The 26,077-nt window shown below is 35.8% G+C and overlaps 1 protein-coding gene across 2 annotated transcripts in view; it reads right to left on the reverse strand.

Annotated features, from left to right (window-relative positions):
- Positions 1-18,415, reverse strand: part of samd12 (sterile alpha motif domain containing 12) — a 383,028-nt gene extending 364,613 nt beyond the window's left edge. Inside the window, exons 1-2 of one of the 2 annotated variants that reach the window (XM_030147093.1) lie at positions 18,277-18,411; positions 17,403-17,546 (exon numbers count right to left, since the gene is read on the reverse strand). In XM_030147093.1, coding sequence (XP_030002953.1) covers positions 17,403-17,466 — 64 coding nt within the window. In that variant the 5' untranslated portion in view covers positions 17,467-17,546; positions 18,277-18,411. Of the gene's footprint in view, positions 1-17,402; positions 17,547-18,276 lie in introns of both variants that reach the window. The other variant, XM_030147094.1, reaches the window with a different exon arrangement.
- Between the last annotated feature and the right edge of the window lie 7,662 nt (positions 18,416-26,077).

The raw sequence follows: 26,077 nt of genomic DNA on the forward strand, positions 1-26,077 counted from the left end.
CACATCTCCCAGGCTGTTGAGATGTGGTGACAGTGAAAACCACAACATATGATCCACACCTATGGAAGTAAATCTGTCTCAGCAGATTTTGAATTATAAAAGCCATTGAATTTCTAGCACTGAATTTTTTTTGCACTGAAATTAAGTATCTGAATTTTTTAATTTTGTTTGCACTGAAATTAAGTATCTGATTTTTTTTTTGCACTGAAATTAAGTATCTAATTTTTTTTTTATTTTTTTTTTTTTGCACTGAAATTAAGTATCTAATTTTTTTTATTTTTTATTTTTTTGGCACTGAAATTACGTATTTGAATTTGGGGGGTTTTTTTTGCACTGAAATTAAGTATCTGAATTTTTTTTGCACTGAAATTAAGTATCTGAATTTTTTAATTTTGTTTGCACTGAAATTAAGTATCTGATTTTTTTTTTTTGCACTGAAATTAAGTATCTGATTTTTTTTTTTTTTTTTTTTTTTTTGCACTGAAATTAAGTATCTAATTTTTTTTATTTTTTATTTTTTTGGCACTGAAATTACGTATTTGAATTTGGGGGGTTTTTTTGCACTGAAATTAAGTATCTGAATTTTTTTTGCACTGAAATTAAGTATCTGAATTTTTTAATTTTGTTTGCACTGAAATTAAGTATCTGATTTTTTTTTTTTGCACTGAAATTAAGTATCTGATTTTTTTTTTTTTTTTTTTTTTTTTTTGCACTGAAATTAAGTATCTAATTTTTTTTATTTTTTATTTTTTTGGCACTGAAATTACGTATTTGAATTTGGGGGTTTTTTTTGCACTGAAATTAAGTATCTGAATTTTTTTTGCATTGAAATTAAGTATCTGAATTTTTTTTTTTTTTCACTAAAATTAAGTATCTGAATTTGTTTTTGTACTGAAATTAAGTATCTGATTTTTTTCTTTTTTTTTGCACTGAAATTAAGTATCAGAATTTGTTTTGTTTTTTTCAACTAAATTTTTTTTTGCACTGAAATTAAGTATCTTAATTATTTTTTTGCACTGAAATTAAGTATCTGAATTTTTTTTGCACTGAAATTATCTGAATTTTTTTTTTGCACTGAAATTAAATATCTGAATTTGTTTTTTTTTCTGCACTGAAATTAAGTATCTGAATTTTTTTTGCACTGAAATGAAGTATCTGAATTTTTTTTTTTTTGCACTGAAATTAAGTATCTGAATTTGTTGTTTTCAAATGAATTTTTTTTTTGCATTGAAATTAAGTATCTGAATTTTTTGTCTCTCAATTTTACTATGTTCATAAATTTAGAATAAAAAACATTCAGACGCAAAAAATTCAGATGCTTAAAATTCAGATCACACATCCGGGACACTAAGAATAAGCAATGATTCTATCTCAAGTCGAACTGCCAGCCAGCCAATCGAGTTACGTTAGGTTGGTCATGTGACGCTGAAAAAATTCAGATACTTAATTTCAGTGCCAAAAAAAATTCAGATACTTAATTTCAGTGCAAAAAAATTCAGTGCAAGAAATTCAGTGGCTTTTATAACTCAAAGTCTGATGAGACAGATTTGCTTCCAGACACACCATTCAGTGACCCCTCATGGACTATGGACGGGGGGTAAGAGACTAGTCCCATCAGGTTTTTCCTTTCATTTGTCATCTTACTGTAAAAACCTCGGTTACATACACGTATTACATCATCTCCATACAACATACAGGCTTTTTATATCTTTCCCAAAGCGGCGACTGAGGTGACATAAGCAGGCACAAAGGCTGAAAATAGCACACTGCATTTCCATAAAAATGCAACGGACTGCGTTGCCGTAGGCATGTTGCTACAGGTGCCGGTGGGAAGATGAAATATGAATGAAGATCTAGTAAAAAAGTGCAGTTTGAAGCTATGCAAAGGCACCGCACTGGATTTTATATTATACTGAGAAAGGATTGGGGAATTATTCTAAACATGGAAACCAGTATGGCATTTATGAGGCTTATCCCAGTTTGGATCACATTCAGGATATAGTACATATGCTGCACACATGATAAATGTTAGACTAATGGTAACTGACCACAAACTGGAAATCTAAATCAGACATTACAGTAACTGCTGCATAGGTCACTCCAGTGCACAGTTCTTCTCCAGCTGTTCTCTTGTATATTCATGGGTTTTGTTGTTTTAGTTCCATATCAGCCAACACAGTGGACACTTACGCACCATCTCATACCCTGACATTCATACCGTTGCTGTAACTTTGCTGTTCTTGATAAACCTGATCTGCAGTAACAGGTTTTAGTGTAAATCAGTTGTTATTTGTTAGACAAGAAGGTTTTTTTTTTTGCATATTAACTCCATGAAGTGAGTATTTACTAGCATTAGAATATGTTAAAAAAGGGCTGCCCGATTATAGAAAAAAAATAATAATCACGATTATTTTAGCAATAATTGAAATCACGATTATTAAAAACGATTATTCGTTAACCTTAAAGTTGTTTATTTTTTTCTTGCAAAACAATGTAAAATATACTCTTTAAACATAAATAAAGCGTTTAACCACTAAAGCAAAGTATGTTCAGTTTTGTACGAAACAAAAAAATCTTTGAATGCAAATAAGTGTACTGTAAATTCAAGTATGTTTCCTTTTGTAAACAAATAGTGCACTGGAATTAAACTGCTATAGACTTGCCACAGAACTGCAGCAATTTAAAAAAAACAAAAAAAAAAACACGTAAAGTGCAAATTATAAATTCAAGTATGTTCAATGTAGTACGAAACACAGTAAATTCAGTGGCGTGCCGTAAGGTTTCAGTTAAAGCCTTCTGTATACATCAGCCATCTAGAATACATACGTTAGGGTTATACGGGTTAGGGTTAGGTTAATACGGGAGTTGCAGCGTAAAGAGATTCGGAGACTGAAGATTGCATTGCGGACGAGGTTGTTTTTATGTGTTTTAGTTTTTCATAAGATTATGATAACGGTGGCGGTGGTTCAACTTTAGATGGTTACAAAGGTTTGTTGTGTTAGCGGTCGGTGCGGACACAACTACGAAACGCTTTTTGCACGTGATGTGTTTTTGCTCTTCGTCTTCTTCATCAAACCCAAAGTGATTCCATACAATTGAATTTGACTTGCCTTTTTTGTTTACCAAGCACTTCTGTTGTGATTCTCCTGCCATTTGTCCAGACCGCTAGGTACAACTTTCCTCTTGGGGTGGACCTGCCGGCTAGCAGGCAGCAGTAGCTTAGAGGGGGGCGGGGCTGAGCAGCTCATGGTAGCTTGCATGCGCGTGAATTAAAACAACTCAAAATTAATAATCGTTTTTTTCTCGATTACATAATTTTTGTAATCGTTGCGTCTAATAATCGAAATCGTAATTGAATTTCGATTAATTGCACAGCCCTATGTTAAAATGTAAGAAGACATCAGATAAGCAGCATTAAAAATGTTTTTATTTCATTGTTTTCATATCAGTTTCTGATATTGGGTTTTAAACACCTTTCTTTAGTTCAAAAATTAAATGCGCGGATATTTTTGTAACTCCATAGAGAAAAATAACTCGTTCGCATTGTGTTTTTCATGCCTAAGGAGGAATAAAAACACTCAAGATAAAAATCTTGGCTAAGGTTCTCACAATTCATGCACGAAAGGGTCAATGCTTAAAAACCAAAATAAAACACCGTCCTTCATTTCCATGCCACAGATAAGATGCTTTTGCCGTTGTTTGTGTTTCTGTCAGGAGGCTGAAGCTGTGAATGTGTTTCCAGGTGGGTGGAAACAGGGATAAGGACATGCAGTGATACACTACAGTGTCCTGGTTCGCTCTGGAATACTCCGGCTGTATAAATGCAGAGCGTGTCTGAAAGTGACGTTCACAGACTGACACAAAAACGGCCTTCTTCAAAAACCTGATCATAGCAGCAATAGTCAAGTCCATGTAAATGATCCAGTAACTTCATCCTCACAGACAGCAGAGGTAGTACGATTCTTCATTTATGCTGGAGTAAGACCCAATCCTAATTCACCCCTTGAAATGGAGCTGCAAGGGGTAGGGGTTGAAATATTCCCCTATGAAATGACACAACCCTTCCAGACCTGTTATGTCATCAGCGGTCATTGATGCCGCTGTGTGTGTTTGTGTGTGTGTGTGTGTGTGTGTGTGTGTGTGTGTGTGTGTGTGTGTGTGTGTGTGTGTGGTTTATTCATGTAAGACGGTGTGTAGAGTGTAAAACAAAGACCACGGAAAGTTCAGTGATTTCGAGGAGCATGTACAGGGGAATATGTCTGAGTGTAGGGATGTAACGATTACACTGGTCTACAATTTTTTAGAAATGATTTGCTTCAGAGATTAAATGTGCTAAATGTTCCGTATTTTAATAAGATGAATTGGAAAATAAATGACAAAAGTGCCGGTTTGCTGATGTTTTCAAAGTATATGATTAAGTGTTATTACACATATATATTGGTTTATGTACATTTCTATAATAGTTTTATAAATCTTCCACTAAATAGAACCTGTAAAGTGAATGTATTCTAATGTGCAGACAGTGTTTTCAAGTAGATCTTGTAGCTCTGAGACAAATATTCCTTTTGAGTCAAACCCATTCTCTCGTTAATTCTTGAATTTCACATTTTGACCCAAGGCTGTATCTTGGAAAGTTCAGCCAACCAGCATTTTTGACTTGATTTTTCTTTATCAGTGACTCTCATGTGGTAAAATTTCATTACTTTTATTCTGGAAGCATTTTCCTTGTAGACCAGTGTTAACGGTATAACGATAAACTGCGGTAAAATTGCAGACGGTTAGTATTACCGTTAAAATTCTAATTATCATGACAACTGTATTTGATTACCTCACTTTTCCAGAGAAAACACTTATGTAAAGCTACGCTTTTATGTCAAATATTTGAGTATAGTTTTAGTTTATTACAATTTTTACTTTATATACCTAATATTTGGAACCAATATTCACTTTTAAAGTCTTTGAAAAGGTTCGTTAAGCATCTGTGTGTTATTTACGCAATAAATTATATACATTTTTCAAATCAGATTTTATCCATTTTTTTATGTTTTCTGGCTTTTTGTGTTTTTATAGTAGGTTAAAGTGAAAAAAAAAAAAAAATAGGCAGATGATGAAGTTGTGCTGAAAAAAAAGATACCAAACATGGGTATAGTAAACATTTGTTTATATAGTATATAAAGGTAAAACCAAAAGTACTGAAAAACAGCCAAAACAGGCTCAGACCACTAAGGGTTAATATTTGAATGTTTCTGCCAGGAGAAAGTGCATTGTGCTTATTATTATTATTATTATTATTATTATTATTTATTTATTTTTTTCCCCCAAAATACAACTTGGTTAAATAATTTCAGTGTGTATTTAAGTACTTTTTGAACATTTTGAGCACAATTTCAACACTGCCGCGATAATAATAACAACTGTGATAATTTTGGTCACAATAACCGTGGTATGAAATTTTCATATCGTTACATCCCTACCTGAGTGGTTACGATAAATTTTGCATTTTCAGTAAATGTGATATCAGCTGATGCAAAAACAAAAAAACAGTTCTGTGTCAAGATCTTGGAACCAGATAGATAAATATATTATACACAGAGGCAATTAATATGCTGACATCAGCTGGATTGATGCCAAAATTAACTACAATACATGTGAGAGGTGGGGTTTGTTGTGCCTGGCACCACTTGCTAAATATATTTTAGAAATTTAACTGTAATTTGGGTCACGGATTGTCATTTAGGAGTGATAGTTATAGACCATTTGAGAACCACTGCTCTAGAACAGTGGTTTTCAACCTTTTTTTAGTGATGTACCCCCTGTGAAATATTTACCCCCTAACCAGCGCAAAGCATTTTTGTTTGAAAAAAATGACTTAAAACAGAGTGCTGTGCCATCAGTGTCTGATTTATTAAACTTTGGAACTCCATTTGTAGTGGTCTCTCTTGAACTATTTGGAAATAAAAAGATATAAGTAAAAAAAGAAAGAAAGAATTAACTTAACCCTTTCATGTATAGTGGTCACTACAGTAGACAGTTCTTCTCCAGCTGTTCTCTTGTATATTCATGGGTTTTGTTGTTTTAGTTCCATATCAGCCAACACAGTGGACACTAATGCACCATCCCATAATACACTGACCTTCAGACCATTCCTGTACCTTTACTGTTCTTGATAAAACTGATCTGCAATAACACGTCTGAGTGTAAATCACTTGTTTTTTGTTGGACACAAAGGTTTTTTTTGCATGTTACCGCCATGAAGTGAGTAATAATTAGCATTAGAATATGTTCAAATGGGAGAAAACATCAGATTTGCAGCATTAAAAATGTTTTTATTTCATTGTTTTCAAATTACTTTCTTACGGAACAGGATTAGGGCCACTGGACTTTAATCTCAGAATTCTGACTTTATTTCCTCAGAATTCTGACTTTAATCTAGAATTCTGACTTTATTTCCTCAGAATTCTGACTTTTTTCCTTAGAATTCTGACTTTAATCTCAGAATTCTGACTTTTTTTTCCCATAATATTAATTAAAAATCTACATATATTGGACCTTATTTTAATTTATTGTATTTTTTTTTCTAGTGGCCCTAATCCTCTTCCATACTTTCTGATATTGGGTTTTAAACACACATTTTTTTTACCTCAAAAAATAAATGCACGGAATTTTTTGTAGCTCCATGAAAAAAAAATAAATAAATCATTTGCATGTTTTTTGTTTTTTTTTCATGTCTAAGGAGGAATAAAAACGCTCAAGAAAAAAAACCTTTACTAAGGTTCTCATAATTCATGCACGAAAGGGTTAATTATAAATAAAGATTTGTGCACATAAAACTAATAATGTGTGAATGGCTTCTTGGCTTTAGCTACAAGCAAAGACACTGCATCAGAGGCCTCCAGGGCTTTGGCTGATGTGGAGGCCTTCTGCATTGTGTCTTGAGATGATCTGAATTCAGACAGTTTCCTCTTAAAAAAGTCAGGTGGCTTACCAACGTGACATCCATGTTTAATCTTCAGATGACGCTGCAGATGTGCTAGCTTCATGCTACTGTTAGCTCCTTAGCTGTTAGCTTCATGCTACTGTTAGCTTGTTAGCTGTTAGCTTCATGCTACTGTTAGCTCATTAGCTGTTAGCTTCACGCTACTGTTAGCTCGTTAGCTGTTAGCTTCATGCTACTGTTAGCTAGTTTCTCCCCACAGAAAAAACACAGTGCCTTGGGTGGGTTGCAACTTGTGGATGTAAATCCAAATAAAACATAATCTTCAAGATACAGATTTTGCCGGCTCTGGTTTGGCCTTCTTTGCCACTTGTCCCTCTGTGTTTTCAAAAGAATTACGCTTCAACCACGACTCCATTGTTTGAGTTTTCAAGTGATTGACAGGTGATGCTAGGTGACACATGACAGGTTGGGTCGAACCATTCTGGTATGGGGGAGACTCTGGGATTTTAGGATGATGAAACTGAATAACCTACTGAATGTAAAATTAATTTTATGAACTTATATATTTTCCTGAAATATTTAATTAATTTAATAATTATTTTTAAAGGATTTTTGCATGGATGCTGCTTTTTAGATATATTTTAAAATCTCACGTACCCCCTGGAGTGCCTTTACGTACCCCCAGGGGTACGCGTACCCCCATTTGAGAACCACTGCTCTAGAGTGTGAATCAAATCACTTTTCTGTCAGTTGTAATTAGGGATGGGAATCGTTAAGAATTTAACGATTCCGATTCCATTATTGATATTGCTTATCGATCTGATTCCTTATCGATTCTCTTATCAATTCTTTTGTCATTGGGTGAAGGAATAAAAGAGTACAAACGGGTGTGTTTGCATTAACTGTCTTTTATATTTCCATCTGCACAGAAAATATAACATATACAGTTTGTACAAATAATAAGAACAGATGACGCCGGGCCCGGTTGGTGGGGGGGGTACAGTGAAAGTGAAACTAAAGACTCTTCACTAATTCCTCTATTGCTGCATATCTACTACGTGGAACCGGTTCGACTCAGCTCATCTCCCCTTGTTTTCCCGTTGTGTCTTACCTTCGGAAACTTGTATTTGAGGAGTTACGACGTTTGTTGCCCACACTGGAACCGGCCCAGCGTTCACTCTGCCGCTACATTCACAAGCGTCGCTAAGTAGAGTATAAAATACGTGACATTCCTGTAAATGATTCACATGCTGTGGACAAATGTTTGAGGATATTGTTGGGATTCCACCCTTTTGAAGACATGGAAGCTTTGCAAGTGTTCCAAGTAAGTGGAGCTGCTGTCGTCTTTTTAGACCGTTTGTACCTCAACGCCATGTTGGCTACGTTCTGACCAAAACAATGCAGCGTACGTCTGACGTCATCGCACATGCACAACGAGGGCGGAATTGATAAGCAGAATCGTTAAGCAGGCAGGCAAACGATTCCAAGGAATCAAACTACTGGGAACCGGTTCTCAAAAAGAACCGATTCTCGATTCCCATCCCTAGTTGTAATATTACCAGAAAGTATTGTAAAAATAAAAACAAAAATGTTGCAGAACGTTTATTTGCTACAGAGTCTGCCAAGTGAAAGATGGTTCCAAAGTAGCAGTCAAACGGGCAGAGGCACTCTTAAAAGTGCTGCTTCTTCAGAGGGTTTATTGTCTTCTCATGTGTGATAAATTTTTAAACAGCTGACCTATAGTTTGGGTCTTAGCGGGCTTGGTGGAGCACTAGAACAAATAACAGTCACACAGCAGAGTTGGGATTGTCCTCAAACATCACAACTTAAATTGGAAGTGATTGTGCTACAGTGAGCTGGGTTCAACCTGCAGAGACAGCTGTAACTGCAGAGATGCACACACACCAAACTAGCTTTAATTAGATCCAATCTGAAAAAAAAAGAGAGAACAAAAAAAAGAAAGAGACTTTTTTTTTTCTTAACTGTGGAATAATCTGAAACCGAAATCAGGATGCGATGTGCTTTTGAAACAAACGCCTTCACTGGGTTTAGAAGGAGAAATACAGGAACACGATGAAAATAATAATAGCGTTAAGCATGCTTTTGCATACTTATCTGACAAAGATGTGCTAAAATGTTAATGAGCAGGAATTATGCTGATTTATTTAAGCTGCCAAGGTATTGAACTCTGCATTTAATAAGCGATTACCAAATGATCTTAGTTGAAAGAAAGACTGCACCGTTATCAAAATGATAATTAGATGATTCATGTCTATCAAGTCCTTCATTTCAGCACTAAATAAATAAAAAAAGGCAATTATGGAAGCCATGATTCTTCCAGATCGCCCTTTTCTCTCAGAGGCAGAGTAATTTCTGTGTGCTCTTCAAAGAGGAAGCATTTCAAAGTATTGTATTTCAGATACAGTACACTGCAAGGCTGGGAAGGAAGTTTTTAGCTGCAGCGGCAAAATCTGATCTGACCCTCTGTCTTTGGAAATGCAGTTTTGTTTTTTGTTTTGTTTTTTTTGGTCAGATCCCCCCCCCACCCCTCCCCAAATTCTGGAAGGCGTATTAGTTATTGCAGCTCCAGGGAATGAGGATGTGACTCATAATTCATCTGTCTCAATGACACAAGTCAGTGAATCATGATTGAATGCACTGAGTTGTCTTCTATCTGCATGAACCACCGCTCAAGTCAAAAATAGTATAGATATACCTATTTCATGCTCTGTAATTATTTCAGTTTGCTTTCAAGACGTGCTTTCTTCACCCTATAACGCCAAACGTATTATATTTGATACATGAGTTCTGAAGCCCTCTACATGATCACTGTGATTTTTTTTTTTCTTAAAAAACCTGATGTATACAAGTAGATACATGCAATACACAGATACAAGACACACCAGGGGGAGGAATTTGTTCAACAGAGGCCTTTCCAATGACACTACAAGATGAAATTAATGAGGAAGGAGGCAGAACTTTGCCAAGTTTGAAAAGGAAGCTAAGCTAACAGAGCTATAATGTAAACTAACAGCTGATGCAGCACGTGAAGCTTATAAGACAGTGTTTTTCAACCTTGGGGTCGGGACCCCACATGGGGTCACCTGGAATTCAAATGGGGTCACCTGAAAATTCTAGTAATTGATAAAAATAAAAAATAAAATAAAAATTAGCTAGTAATAAGAAATATAGTTGTATAGAGTTGACAGAGACAATCCCAATCCATACAAGACATGACAAACTGTGAGTCTGAAACTGAAGCACCGTGGTTCTGTTTATCTGTCAAATGTTCACTGTGGTCGGTTTCAGATGCTGCAGCTCTTTCATAATTCATAGTTTGAGTTCTTGTTTGTTCAGTATTAATTGTCAGCCTTGTAAATCCAAGCTGGACTGACTGTACATATCCTGACCAAGGAAAATCAAATTCTCCCTTTGTGCAGTAATCTACACCTGGCTTTACTGCCTCCGTCCACAATAATATACATTATTTAGACTAAATGTCATCTAAAATTAACATTTATTTGCAACATAGTATAGCAAACTATTACATGATAAAAAAAAAAAAAAATAAAAAAATTAATTTTAGCAAAAAAAAAAGTCAGAAATTTGTGATGTTAAAATGGGATCACGTGCCAAAAAAGGTTGGGAACCACTGTTCTAAGTTATGATTGCACGGGGCCTGTAAATAAAACATCTCTTCTCATCCCATTTACGGCTGTCTTCTGTGATCTACGTACTGAGCATGCTTATTGTGCAATGACATTGAAAATACAACCTATTACTCAGCACTTAAAACATAAAGTTCTGCTATTTTTAGGAATATTGCAATACTTGTAACTGTACTTAGATGGACACACAATCTTTAGGTTCAGTCATTTTTTCTTCAGTTTTCTCTACTTTTTGATATAATAATCCTCAACTTTTATCTGAGCTTTTACATGACCTGTATATTAAATATAGGAAAATACATGATTTACACTGGAAAAAATGCAAAATACAGAGGATAAAATTACAATAAATGGAGATAAATCGCTTATGAAAGGTTAAATATAGAGATAAATCCATTTGCGAACTGTCACAAATGTAGCTCTGGGTCTTTATGGGTTAAATTAATCAGGAAAAAGACAGAACTTTGCTAATTTTGAAAAGGAATTACCAATTTGTTAGACATGTTTGTGTCATATCATGTTTGTTCAAAAATAACCATATTTGAGCATTGAGATCCAATGTATCAAATATGATACAAAATGAAACTCATACATGGAAATTGATATATGAAAAAAATGTTTTGGTTGTTCAGAAGGACCAATAAAGGCTCCAGTTTCAAAGAACTGGAATTATCTGTCAATGATATAATGGTTCAGGCTTTACAGGGTTAAATGTATGTGACATGGCTGCTAAAACAACATGCTTTTAAAATTGGAGTAATACTTAGGGCACAAAATAATACTGAATATATGGGTGAAATGATAAAACGGTAATAATTATGAGATTTTATGGTTACGTTAAAGGTTATTTCTACATAACTGTAGAATATATTTAGATGCTATTAAAAAGCTCCCACTGTATTCATTATATTATTTACATTTTCTGTCGTTTATATATTTTAACATAGGTAAAATGAGGTGAGAAATGCCAAGAAAATGACTGATTAACAGCTAAAACAGGCAGCTCTGGTACAAAGTGTGCATTTGCAGGCAGCTTCCATGGCGGCTTTCATTCTGTGCTCCGGGAAAAAACAAATCTCAAGAGATGCGTGAAACTATACTGGAGGATACGCTGGAGGGATGTCAGTGCTATGGCGGCTGATGTGCTCACTGTACGTCATCACACACACATCTGAAGCTTTGAAATGGGTGACAGTACCATTTCACATTCAGCTGACACAGAACCAGAAATGAAAAAAAACATCAGAGTGAGGAGGCCACGCCGTTCTGCAGACCGACCTTTAAAACAGGGTTCTAGAGCATTTTCTATGAATGATTCCACAGATCACTACTAGAAAGGATTTTAAAGGAGGGATATTTTGCTTTTTACCTCCGCCAAGGAGGTTATGTTTTTGCCGGCGTCTGTCTGTCTGTCTGTCTGTCTGTCTGTCTGTCTGTCTTTCTGTGTGCAAGCCAACTCAAAAATTTATGGACAGATTTGGACGAAAATTTCAGGAAATGTTGACACTGGCACAAGGAACAAATGATTAAAATTTGGTGGTGATCGGGGGTTGTCACTGGTCTGCCTTGGCAGAGGTCTGCGCTCTCCAAGTGCTTTTCTAGTTTTAAATGGAATTCTGCATTTTCAAACATTTCCCTGTGGTCTACATAAACTGTAAATGCTCTGTTTGGGTCTGAATTCTTCATTAATTCAACTCCACAGGTCCATCTTCACCCCTATTTCTGAGGAATGACACCAGAAAGGTGGTTTTGAGCGCTGGCCCTTTAAATACAAATGAGCCACTTCAGGCCCCACCCCCTCCAGGTTGTTGGCTGTGCTGCTCTGTCCCGTTCAACCAACAACTGAACATTTTAGGCAATCGGCTCGAACTTTGGACATATTTTCAGTTTTTACTACAACCGCTGCTGCTGACAAACAATTATGTCATACTCGGAGAAATGCTTGTCGGAAGTCTTGACCTTATATGTGCAAATGTTGTGATGTAACTATACTGAACATCAAAAGAAACTTATCACATATTCTATGTGATGCCATTTCACACCAGTTTATTAAATATGAAAACAAATTCTTTCTTGTCCTTAAAAAACATATCATTAACAAACAAAATACAACAAACAAAACAGTGGATGAGTATCCAGAGGATAATGTAAAATATGACAAAAGGGTAGTTCAACAAAGTTCACATTAAGCAACAAGTAACATTATTAATCCACAGCACGTCAAAGGTTGACCAAATGGTCCAGATCAGTGTCCTCAGTCCTGGGTCCGTCCTCCCTGAGCCCCAACACAGGCGGTGCACCTTTGGACCATTTGGTCAACCTTTGACGTGCTGTGGATTAATAATGTTGCTTGTTGCTTAATGTGAACTTTGTTGAACTACCCTTTTGTCATATTTTACATTATCCTCTGGATATTCAGCAACTGTTTTGTTGTTTGTTGTATTTTGTTTGTTAATTAAATGTTTTTTAAGAACAAGAAAGAATTTGTTTTCATATTTAATAAAATGGTGTGAAATGGCAGCACATAGAATATGTGATACGTTTCTTTTGATGTTCAGTTTAGTTATAGACGTAACAAATTAAGCAGGAATTAAAACAGGTTGTGGAAATCTACTTGATTTTTGCCAAAATTAATATAAAGCTAGCTTTGCAGTACCTGGAGGATTCAAATTCAAAATTTTTGAACTATTAGGGTCTAAATACTCAAATAAATGAACCAAAGACTAATAAAAGTGGATCTAGTTAAATATGACCCCTTTAAGTTTCATTTATCGGTGTATGCTATTAAGATGTCAGCTGCTGTTCTCATCGGTTCTCACTCCTACACAGTGACTTTGAGGATGTTCCAGATGTAGAAGCAGTGTCAAACTTCCTCTGACCCATGGACGCTCTCACAGTTGGAAACATTTTGGCTGCTCTGGTTCTGAGCTTCGAAAGCTTCTAAAAGAAAAACAGCCTGCATGTAATGAGCGCTTCACTTCAAGAAGTTCTGAATTTTATATTTTATAGAAAAGAATAGAATAGAAATAGCCTGGAAACATATTTTCCCATTCTGTCTTTATTTTGTTGTTGTTGTTGTTGTTGTTGTAGTTTTGAATTGTACAGCTTTCTATGTTTTTAATTTATTCTAGTATTTTATTCTTTTATTTAGGTCAGGGCTCTCAAACATGTGGCCCGGGGGCCAAATGCGGCCCGTCAAAGGTTCCAATCTGGCCCATGGGATGAATTTACAAAGCGCAAAAATTCCACAGTCAAAGCATTTTAGTTCAGGTTCCATATACAGACCCATATGATCTCCAGTAAAATAACGATGTTCAGAGGCTCCACAGTTACCATGGAAACACCGTCATCTTCTACAACATTGATTCACCAGTAAAACTCGTAATGATAGTGGATGGAGACACTGGGTTTATGTTCAGTTACTGATATTATTGCTGAAAAAGTCATTTTTTCTTCAGTTTTCTCTGTTTTGACAGAATAACACTCAACTTTAATCTGAGATTTAATGAACATCTACATCAGGGGTGTCGAACTCAGATCCTCAAGGGCCGGTATCCTGCATGTTTTAGATGTTTCCCTCTTCCAGCACACCTGACAGTCGTTATCAGGCTTCTGCAGAGCTTGATGATAGGCTTATCATTTGAATCAGGCGTGTTGGAAGAGGATACATCTAAAACATGCAGGATACCGGCCCTATAGGATCTGAGTTTGACACCCCTGATCTACATGATCAGTCAATTAAATATAGGAAAATTCATGATTTACACAGAAAAAACGCAAAATACAAAGGAAAAAAGAAAAGCACTCGGAGAACACAGATATCTGCCAAGGCAGATCAGTGGGACCCCATGCCCCCCCATCACCACCAAAATTTTATCATTTCTTCCTTGTGCCAGTATCAACATTTCCTGAAATTTTCATCCAAATCCATCCATAACTTTTTGAGTTATCTTGCTAACAGACAAACAAACACATACGCAAACACACAAACACACAAAGCAAAGTGATCACAATACCTCCTGGTGGAGGTAAATATTATAATAAATGGAGATAAATTACCTAAGAAAGGTTAAAAAGAGAGAAAAAACAATTGGGAAGTACAACAAAAGTAGCACTGGGTCTTCATGGGATAAATAATTTGAGGTTGCACATGGCTGCTCCCATTTTTGTCATGTAATTTGACCTTTTTCACATTAAGACATTTTTGGAGTTACAGTATTTACAGGTTATTATGCTTATTATGTTACTGGTCTAACTCACTTCAGATCACACTGGGCTGTGAGTGTCCCCTGAACTACACTGACTTTGACACCTGTTCTAATGTATGTTCAAATCAGTACGGCTTAAAACACTCCAAACTTCTGCACAATATCATTTTACAATAAATATTTACGTCTCCAAACATGTATTTCTATCTCTTAAAGCACAGGTGTCAAACATGTGGCCCGGGGCCAAATCCGGCCCACCAAAGGGTCCACTCCGGCCCGGCCTGTAGGATGAATTAGTGAAATGCAAAAATGACACTGACGATATTAACAATCAATGGTGTACAAATCATTTTGATTCAGATTCCACATACAGACCAATCAGATCTCAGTTGGGTCAGATCAGTAAAATAGTAACATAATAACTTATAAATAATGACAACTACAGCCTGTCAGATTGCCAGGTTCTTTTCATGGGTCGTTCCACGTTGGTGGAACACTCTACCAAGTGCTGCAAGAACAGAGGCGTCCCTGCCTATCTTCAAGAAGCTCCTGAAGACCCAGCTCTTCTGAGAGCACCTCCTGTCCTAGCGCTGTCAGACATTCCATTTTAAATATTTTAATAAGGTTTTTCCCAGGATTATCACAGATTCTTCCAGGATTATCTCTGGACCTGCTGCGGTGGTCCTGCCTCTCTCCTGCCTTCATCATCATCACTCACTTATCCTCAACTGCCTCCATGTGTCTCCCCCTCTCCCCCAGTCTCTATCTCTATCGCTCTCTCTTTCTCTCTTCCTTTACTCTCTCTCTTTAACCCAACCTGGTCCTGTCAGTCGTCCATCCTCCAGGAGTCTGGGTCTGCTCCAGGTTTCTGCTGTTAAAGGGAAGTTTTTCCTTCCACTGTCTCCAGTCACAAGTGTTTGCTCCTGGAGGATTCTGTTGGGTTTCTGTAAATTGGCTTAGAGTCTGGTTTGGACCAACTCTATATATAAAGTGTCATGAGATAACTTTTTAGTGATCTGGCGCTGTATAAATAAAATTTGATTGACTGAGTGATTTGATTGGTTTTCCCCTGTAAGTCACTGTGGAAAAAAGTGCCTGCCAAATGCATAAACATAAACATAAACATTTTATTTTATCATTTTATCTTTTATTTTAGTGAAAAAAAATACAGGGTGGGGAAGCAAAATTTACAATGAACATTTAGTTGTTTTTTCTCAGCAGGCACTACGTCAATTGTTTTGAAACCAAACATATATTGATGTCATAATCATACCTAACACTATTATCCATACCTTTTCACAAACTTTTGCCCATATGAGTAATCAGGAAAGCAAACGTCAAAGAGTGTGTGATTTGCTGAATGCACTCGTCACACCAAAGGAGATTTCAAAAATAGTTGGAGTGTCCATAAAGACTGTTTATAATGGAAAGAAGAGAATGACTATGAGCAAAACTATTAGGAGAAAGTCTGGAAGTGGAGGAAGCAACAAAAAACGTACCAAAGCTTTTATTAAAGCTCTCAAATCCAAAATCCTAAAGGATCCAACCAAATCCATGAGAAAAATGGCAATTGAACTTGAGGTAGAAAACAAGACCGTTAGAAATGCAGTAAAATAGGATTTGAAGTTAAAATCTTACACAAGAACACCAAAACACTTGTTGACAACAGCAACAAATCCAACTTTAGCAATTTTTGAGAATCATGTTTATGGCCGCCTTCTAGCCCAGATCTAAACCCTCTGGATTCTGCTATTTGGGGCGTTTTAGAACATGCTACCAATAGAACATCACACAGCAATGTCGACTTTCTTAAAGATACTATTAAAGAAGAATGGGAGAAGTTGTCACCTGAATATTTGAGGAACACTTGCGCAAGTTTCAGGAAGTGTGTGAAGGCAGTTATTGAGAAAGAAGGAGGACACATAGAATAAAAACATTTTCTATTATGTCCATTTTCTTGTGGCAAATAAATTCTCATGACTTTCAATAAACTAATTGGTCATACACTGTCTTTCAATCCCTGCCTTAAAATATTGTAAATTTTGCTTCCCCACCCTGTAAAAGCAAAGTAAAAGCAAAGATTTGCCCAAATCTGGGTGGAGGGGCAACTAGGGGGGCAAAGGTTGTGACTGGGGGGGGGGGGGGGGGGGGGGTTTGCCCTGCCATGCCCCCTCTTGGTGCCGCCACTGACTTTTTTCACTGTTATTATTTCACTGGTCTGGCCCACTTGAGATCATACTGGGGTGAATGTGGAACTGAACTAGAATGAGTTTGACAGCCCATGTACAGTCCTACTACACCACAGAAGCAGGCTCTGTAAAGGTCTGCACCGTGCACACTGAATCTGTTCTATGAGGAAAAACATTTGACAGGCAAACATAACATGGTGTAGTCCACCTCTGCAACAGGACTGACAGGTTCAGGTCACAACCACTGACAATGACACAGACATGATGAACCTGTTCTAGTGCAGCCGTGAGCATCATACCAAGCATACCTGCACACACACACACAGGCTGGGAAAAGCCTCATGCATATGTGTATGTGTATGTGACAGCCCTCCTCCAGTCCAGTCCAGCTCTAACATACCTCTCATTGGATTCTGGATCCACAGGATGCCTCCGATAAGATGAGGAGACTGGCCGAGCATCATGAGTGTCTGCTGCTGCCCACACTGACGCGCACTGTCCCCCTCACCTCACCTCTAATGTCCGGGGACGTGCAAAACCTCAACTAAGTATTCGCTTCCACATGTTGCAGGATCATTCAGACTGGATGGATGGATAGAAGGATGGATGAGACCGAGGAGCGCACGCACATAAAATAATAATAATAAATAAAAATCTAAAGAGCTATATTCATGTCTAGTGTGATCAGGTCTGAGTGAGCACTGCAGGAATCCAGCTCCTTCTGAGAACACACAGATCCAAACCCACCAGGGGGGTGATTATGCAAAATAAGGATACGTGGACGCAGAACCTGTTAACCAGTGTTCACTCCTCTTACGCACACGCAGCAAAAAAAGAGGCTGAAAAAGAGGGTGAAAGAGGCTGCGCATTCACACCACTATATACGGTGTGTGTTTGTGTGTGTGTGTGTGTGTGTGTGTGTGTGATCACGGACCCACGGCGGTGAATAACAGTGGGGTGTCATTTCAATTGTACACTGTGATAAAAGGAGAACATGTCCAGGACAGTCCGTGTGCACAGAATGCGGACACATCTGCACCAGTTCCAGGTTTTCCCAGCTGACCTGAACGCGTCTGGGTTCAGCCCATGCACACACACACACATACACACACACACACACACACACACACACACACACAGCATGCAGATCCAGTCCAACACAACTATTGTCTGGGTTTATACTCCAGCAAAGCCAAAAATAAAACAAACCAAATCAAAAATAAATAAATAAACCGTGGCATTGCGCAGCCGTCCGCACATGTGAGGCGTCTTACCTTCGACAGCCATTGCGCTACTTCCCAGATTTGGGCATCACTCGGTTCAAAGGGGGTGCAGGCGAAATGTAAACTCAACGTTCTCTCATTGTACCTTGTTTGGCGTGTTCTCATCACTTTGCTGCGGGCAAGCCGGAGCGCACAGCAGCTGTCGCGCCCTCAAAGGATTCTGGGAAATGTAGTGCTCAGTGCGTTTTGGAAACAGGATGGGAAGGGCAAGTCTGGGGCTCTTTTTTTTAATCTTTTAAACCCTTTCATGTATAGTGGTCACTCCAGTGGACAGTTATTCTACAGCTGTTCTATTGTATATTCATGGATTTTGTTGTTTTAGTTCCATTTCAGCCAACATGCATCATCCCATACACTGCATTTAATTACACTAGTCTACATTTGCTAGGGATCAGGACTATAACTTTGCTATATTCGGGGGTGTAATTCTGGAAACTTGAAAATTGACTTTCCCAGTGGAGTACAGCCTGCGGATGCGGATGGTGGCCACATACATTATTGACATCACACCGTATGTGTTTCAGAACATTCTGAGTGGTTTCAGTGAAAACAAAATTGGAAGAGTAATTGTTGTGAACTCTAATTTCTAGGGTTGTATCACCCTTTTGCCAGAAAGTGCAATAAAAATTTATGTTTTTTTTACCTTTTGGTCCATTTTTCTTTACATGACTAGCCAAAGTACACACATAATATATGAAGTCACCCAAAATATTATACAACATCAATTATTGTGCAAATATAAAACTGATCCCTAGCAAATGTTGACTAGTATACATTACTTTAACTTTGCTGTTCTTGATAAACCTGATCTGACATGTTTGAGTGTAAATCAGTTCCTTGTTATTGTTATTAGACTGTAATTAATAAAAAAGTTTGTTTTTTTTTGTTTTTTTTCCATATTATCTCCATAAAGTGAATAATGACTAGTATTAGAGTATGTTAAAATGTGAGAAAACATCAGATTAGCAGCATTAAAGGTGTTTTTATTTCATAGTTTTCACACAGTATATCAGTAAATACATGTTTCTTTGCTTCAAAAATTAAACACATAGTGTCCAGCTGAGTGGACATTTTTGTAACTCCATGAAAAATAGCTTAATAAAAAAAAATTATCTTATTTTTTTGTTTTGTAATGCCTACAGAGGAATAAAATCACTCAAAATAATAAAATAAATTAAATTAAATCTCGATTAAGGTTCTTGTAATTCATGCATGAAAGGGTTAATGCACAGGTGTCTAACATACGGCCTGGGGACCAAATCTGGCCTGCCAAACGGTCCAATCCGGCCAGTGGGATGTTTTGCAAAGTGCAAAAATTCCACAGTCTTGAACTGAATTAAGCAAAAAAAAAAAAAAGTTTGAATTAAGGAAAAAATCTTGAATTAAGCAACAACAAAAAAATCTTCAACTAAGTAAAAAAAAAAACTTTGAATTAAGACAAAGAAATCTCAAATTTTGCAAAAAAATCTTGAATTAAGCAAAAAATCTTGAATTGTCTTTGTTTTAGTGCAAAAAATAACATTAAATTATGAAAATATTTACATTTACAAACTATCCTGTAACAACTGAATGGGCTCTGTTAACCCTCCGGTATCCCGTTCAGCAAGACCCTTACTAAACACCAAGTGTGCCTTTTTGGCACACTTGAGGAATAATGTCAAAAAATTTTTCATACAGTTTGTTTTTAATTCTTTTACACTTTTTTCTATTTCATCAACTTGAGCCATAAATAAAAATACCAAATACTCAATAATTGTCACATTTTTTAACCCTTTAAATCAGGGGTCTCAAACTCATTTTCTTTCAGCGGCCACATTCAGCCTGATTTGACCTCCAGTGGGCCGGACCAGTAAAATAATAGCATAATAACCTATAAATAATGACAACTCCAAATTTTTGTCTTTGCTTTAGTGCAAAAAACCCAATTAAATTATGGAAATACTTACTTTTATAAACTATCCTAACAAAAAAGACATGAGTAACCTGAAAAAACTGAAATTTCTTAAGAAAAATAAATGCAATTTTAACAATATTATGCCTCAACTTATCATTTATACATGTGTATTATGGATCAGATCTACAAAGACACTGTTGTTCATCCATCAGTCTCAATGACAGCCTTGACTTCAGTTTTTGTGGGTCTTGGAGTGACTTGTCAGCCCTATTTTTGCCCTGAAGTATTTGCCACAAAGACACTAAACACTTTGTAACAGGCAGAAAATTGTTAAAATTGTGCTTAATTTTCTTTAGACATTTCAGGTTGCTCATATTTGTTCAGGTTATTCATATTTTATTGTTTCAGGATAGTTTGTAAATGTAAGTATTTTCCTGATTTAATGTTATTTTTTGCACTAAAACAAAGACAAAAATTTGAAGTTTTCATTATTTATAGGCATAGTGTAATATTTTTTCACATCAAACCAAAAAGAACATATGGAGTCATTATATTTTGTAGGTTATTCTGCTGTTATTATTTGACTGTACATCATATTGGTCTGTATGTGGAACCTGAACTAAAATGAGTTCCACAGCCTTGACTGTGGAATTTTTGTACTTTGCAAATTCATCCTGTGGGCCGCATTGGAACCTTTGGGGGTCCGCATTTGGCCCCCGGGCCGCATGTTTGAGACCCCTGCTTTAAATGCTGTGTTTGTAATGTAAACAAACCATTTTTTTTTATGCAAAAAACACAAAAAAATATTTTTTTATCAATATGCTACATAAAAAGTGGATCACATATTATTTGATTTTTTCATCCTGGCATATGTCAATGATTAACTCCAACATTGGTTAATTTGCATTATTATTTTTTGGCGCTAGGTTAAATGTTCAAAAATACTAGCATCTGTCACCAAGTGTGCGTAAAATGCACACCTATAAATCAAACTATTAAATATTATATATTGATTTATTTTTCTGCTCTGATTGGATTTTATTTTTGTAAATCAAGCTCAGCCCTAATCATACATATCAAATGGAAGAAATAGTGCGTTTTAGGCACACTTGGCAGACAGATGCTAGTCTTGTAATTTTCTTTTGTTTACAATGTGCACATTTTAGTTGGTGGCCAGAATTTTAAAGATCATGCAAAAATGAACAACTTTTGAATTCTAACCTTATTTAAATTGTGAAAAATAATATGAAGTTTCTTAACACAGAGTGCAAACTGTGCTTAAAAGGTGCACCCAGATACCGGGGGGTTAAAGGAGTTTTCATTTATTATTTCCTGGTGTATTTACATATTATTAGAGAACACGAATACTTTTTTTTGGTTTGTTTGTTTCATATTTTTATTGATGTGTAGACAAGAGAATTAAAGGTACATACCAATACCATGGCACGCTGATGTCAACATTAACCAGGTTTGTAAACACCATTACTTTTAGATTTGCATATTTTTTTAGGAACAAATAACAATGAAGCCTGACAAACAATACAATGAAAAAAATACTAAGACATCGTCTGAATAAAAAAATTAAACCGGTGACATAAACATAACTAACTAACTAACTAACTAACTAACTAACTAAATAAATAAATAAATAAATAAATAAAAATAATTTTAAAAAAGAGGGGGGGGGGGGGGTTACATTGTCTAAAAAAATCCTGGTCCTCTAGATCTACTATCCTGCATGTTTTAGACGGATCCTCTTCCAACACACCTGATTCAAATGATAATCCAATCGTCAAACTCTGCAGAAGTCTGATAATGACCATCAGGTGTGTTGCAAGAGGAAACATCTAAAACATGCAGGATAGTAGATCCGGAGGACCAGGAGTGGACACCCTTGGTCTAGTGGATTTATGTGACCACTAGAGGGGGTAGTGAGTCCCTCTAACACCATGGTGCCTTTGACATAAGGATCAGAATGTGATCATATGGGATGAGAACCACTAAGAAGTAACTTTTATAGTCAAATAGGGTGACAAAGTGATAAAAGAGAAGGATTGTTCTGAAATAATGACTCTAAAATAAAATAAAATAAATTAGTTTAATGCTGAAATGGCAGTGTTTCTTCTACACAGGTGACTTTTGTTATGAGATTGATCAATCCATCAGTCAATCAAATGTTATTTATATAGCACCAAATCATAACAAAAGTTACCTCATGACACTTTACATATCGAATCGGTTGAAACCAGACTCTATTAATCAACTGACAGAAACCCAACAGAATCCTCCAGGAGCAAACACTTGTGAAGGTATAAAATTATTATGTGATGTTATTATTTTTGTCAAGTTGCTGTTTATTGATCGACAGTTCAGAATAAATTGTGACATTCTTGTTTGGATGGTTCCAAATGGATCTTTAGAGCAACTATTGACACAAACTGTACAGAAAAAAGAGGTGATTTGTGGTTTTACTGTGTTTGTTTTCTGTTAAAACCAGAGGTAAGCTAACAGAGCTATAATGTAAACCAGGGGTGTCAAACTCATTTTAGTTCAGGGGCCACATTCAGCCTAATATGATATAAAGTAGGCCGGACCTGTAAAATAATATAAATAATAGGATAAGAACTTTTAAGTGAAAAAAGTAAATTCTATAATGAAAATGTTTACATCTACGAATTGTACTTGAACATAACATGAACAAATAGGAACAACCTGAACATTTTTTAGTAAAATAAATGCAATGTTAACAATATTAGCTCTTAGTTTATCATTTATACATGTGAATCACAATTTAGAGATCACAGTGGATCTACAAATACATAAAACATTAAATAACCGTACAAATATTATTAAAATTCCACACACTTCTCTTAAGACATTTCAGATATTCACATTTTTTGTTAAAGGCCAGTCTGTAAATGTCAACATTTTTGTGTAATTTTACTATTTCACACTAAAATAAAGAGACAAATTTACAGTTTTCATTATTTATAGGTTATTATGATAGTATTTTACTGGTCTGATCCACTTTAGACTGAAATGACCTAAAATGATTTTCACATCCTTGATTGTTAATATCGTCAGTGTCATTTTTGCATTTTACAAATTCATCCCAGGGGCTGGATTTGGCCCCCGGGCCGCATGTTTGACACCTGTGATGTAAACTATCATCTGATGCAGCATGTGGAGATTATAAGACAAAGTGTTATTTTGATTGACTGTTAAAATTAACTAGCTTTGAGTTTTAACCCATAAAGACCCAAACAACCACCGGTGAACAAAACCATCTACTGATCTAAACTGTTTAATACCTGTTGATCCATTAATTCTATAAATACATGTCAATAATTGGTGTAAAATACAGTTTGTCATCTTTTCATGGTCATCAGATATGACCCATTTGGATGTTCAGAGGCTCTGTAGTTACCATGGAAACACCGTCATCTTCTACAACATTGATTCACCAGTAAAACCCATGGAGTTGGATCAGTCACAGTGGATGGAAGCCATCGGTTTATGTTCAGTTAATGATATGTTTTACTGAAAAAGTCCCTTTTTCTTCAGTTTTCTGGGTTTTTCATACAATAACCCTCAACCTTAATCTGAACTTTAATCAACATTTATATGATAAATAAATTAAATATAGGAAAAAAGCTGATTTTGACTGAAAAAAAGCAAAATACAGAGGATAATATTAAAATAAATAGAATAAATAAGGAGAAAAAGTCATCTGGGAACTACCACAAATACAGCATTGGGTCTTTTTGGGTTACAGAAGAAAACTGGATGATACCATAATATATGTTTTATACTTTAATCAGTGAGTGATACAGCCTGTGGATACATAGGGTTAATTCATGGTGGTTTTGGTCGCTGTAAGTGTGTTCTGGTAAATAGTTTCCTCCTGTTTTTGAGAATTTGGAGTATTAATAGTACATCGAATCCCTTTCAGACACATATAGTAAGTCTGCATCAGGACAAAACGATGAAACATAAATCAATTTACATAAATTAATTAGCTCCAGTGATTACAAGAACAAGAGGAATAACTTGTGTCTTTGTATAGGCACAGTTAAGGCATTTATAATACAATGATCATGTTTTTGGAGGAACTGATCAACATATATTTGTAGTCATAGTCCCGCCCCCCCACTTTCAAAATCTGCCAAAAAAAAAAAAAATGCTGCTTTGACCAGGAATCAAACTCCAGTGTGAAGTGTTGCAGTCTGAAGCACTACCTATTGCACTAAATCTGCATCAGCCTAAGGGCCCACATATTTATCTGACTGTCTTTGTATTTTACGGGATGTGAAGTTTATATCTAAGCTTCAGGGTTAATTAAAATTAAAGTGTACATTGTGTTGTGAATTATGACTGTAATGCACAGCATGTTCTGTAAACAAAGCAGGAATATGACCATTCAGAGAAGAATATCACATGTTTTCTGGATCTGCCACTTTAGTCATAAGTATATGGCATGCATTAGTCCAGTATTTTTCAACCTTGGGGTCGGCACCCCATATGGGGTCGCCTGGAATTCAAAAAGGGTCGCCTGAAATTTTTAGTTATTGATAAAAATTAAAAAAAACAAACAAACAAAACTTACAAACAAAAAATATATGGCGAGTTGAGAGAGACAATCACAATATATAGAAGACAAACTGTGAGTCTGAAACTGAAGCACTGTGGTTCTGTTTATCTGTCAAATGTTCATTGTGGTCAGTTTCAGATGCTGCAGCTCTTTCATAATTCATAGTTTGAGTTCTTGTTTGGTCAGTATTAATTGTCAGCCTTGTAAATCACAGCTGGACTGACTGTACATATCCTGACTAAGGAAAATCAAATTCTCCCTTTGTGCAGTAATCTACACCTGGATTTTCTGCCTCCGTCCATAATAATATACATTGTATAGACTAAATGTTGTCTAAAATTAGCATTTATTTGTAACATAGTATAGCAAACTATTACATGATTTTAAAAAAATTAATTTTAGCCAAAAAAAAAAAAAAAGTCTCTGTTTTGAATGTCTGGGGTCGCTAGAAATTTGTGATGTTAAAATGGGGTCATGAGCCAAAAAACGTTGGGAACTCCTGGATTAGTCCAACTCAGGAGTTCAGCAAGATTCTAAATGCATTATTAAGTATTATCTGAAGGTATATAAATTAGTTTTTTGTCATTATTCAACCACGAGTGGGTTGTATAGAGCTACAGAACTGTACAGAACTGAAAATTGTTTTCCTGTGTATTTTCTGACACTACCACTGCACATTATTATACCTCATTTTTCACAATGTCACCAAAATATCTTAATTTGTTTAGCACTTGTAGCACTTTGTCAAATGACGATACGATCAGAGGATTCACCTGAGTTAAGATGATTATGCTTTGTTCTTATCATAGTTGGTTTTTGTGTTGTGATAACACTCTTTAGAGTCAAACTTAACCTGATTCTGCAAACAACTTGAGTAATGAATAATAATAATAATAATAATAATAATAATAATAATAATAATAATAATAATAATAATAATAATAATACATTGGTTTTACATAGCGCTTTTCTAAGTACTCAAAGACGCTTAAGATTATTGTTTTTTATAGACACACGCACGTCCTTACTATTTACACCACAGGTGTCCAACATGCGGCCCGGGGGCCAAAACTGGCCCGCCAAAGGTTCCAATCCGGCCCGCAAGATGAATTTGTGAAATGCAGAAATTACACTGAAGATATTAACAATCAAGGATGTTAAAATCATTTTTGGTCAATTCAATCTGAAGTGGGTCAGACCAGTAAAATATTATCATAATAACCTATAAATAATGGAAAAAAAAAAAAAGAAAAAATTAAAGCTATTTTTTCCTCTTTGTTTTAGTGTAAAAATAAAAAGTTGAATTA

Source organism: Sphaeramia orbicularis, chromosome 11 (assembly GCF_902148855.1).
Source record: "Sphaeramia orbicularis chromosome 11, fSphaOr1.1, whole genome shotgun sequence".
Classification (NCBI taxonomy): Eukaryota; Metazoa; Chordata; class Actinopteri; order Kurtiformes; family Apogonidae; genus Sphaeramia; species Sphaeramia orbicularis.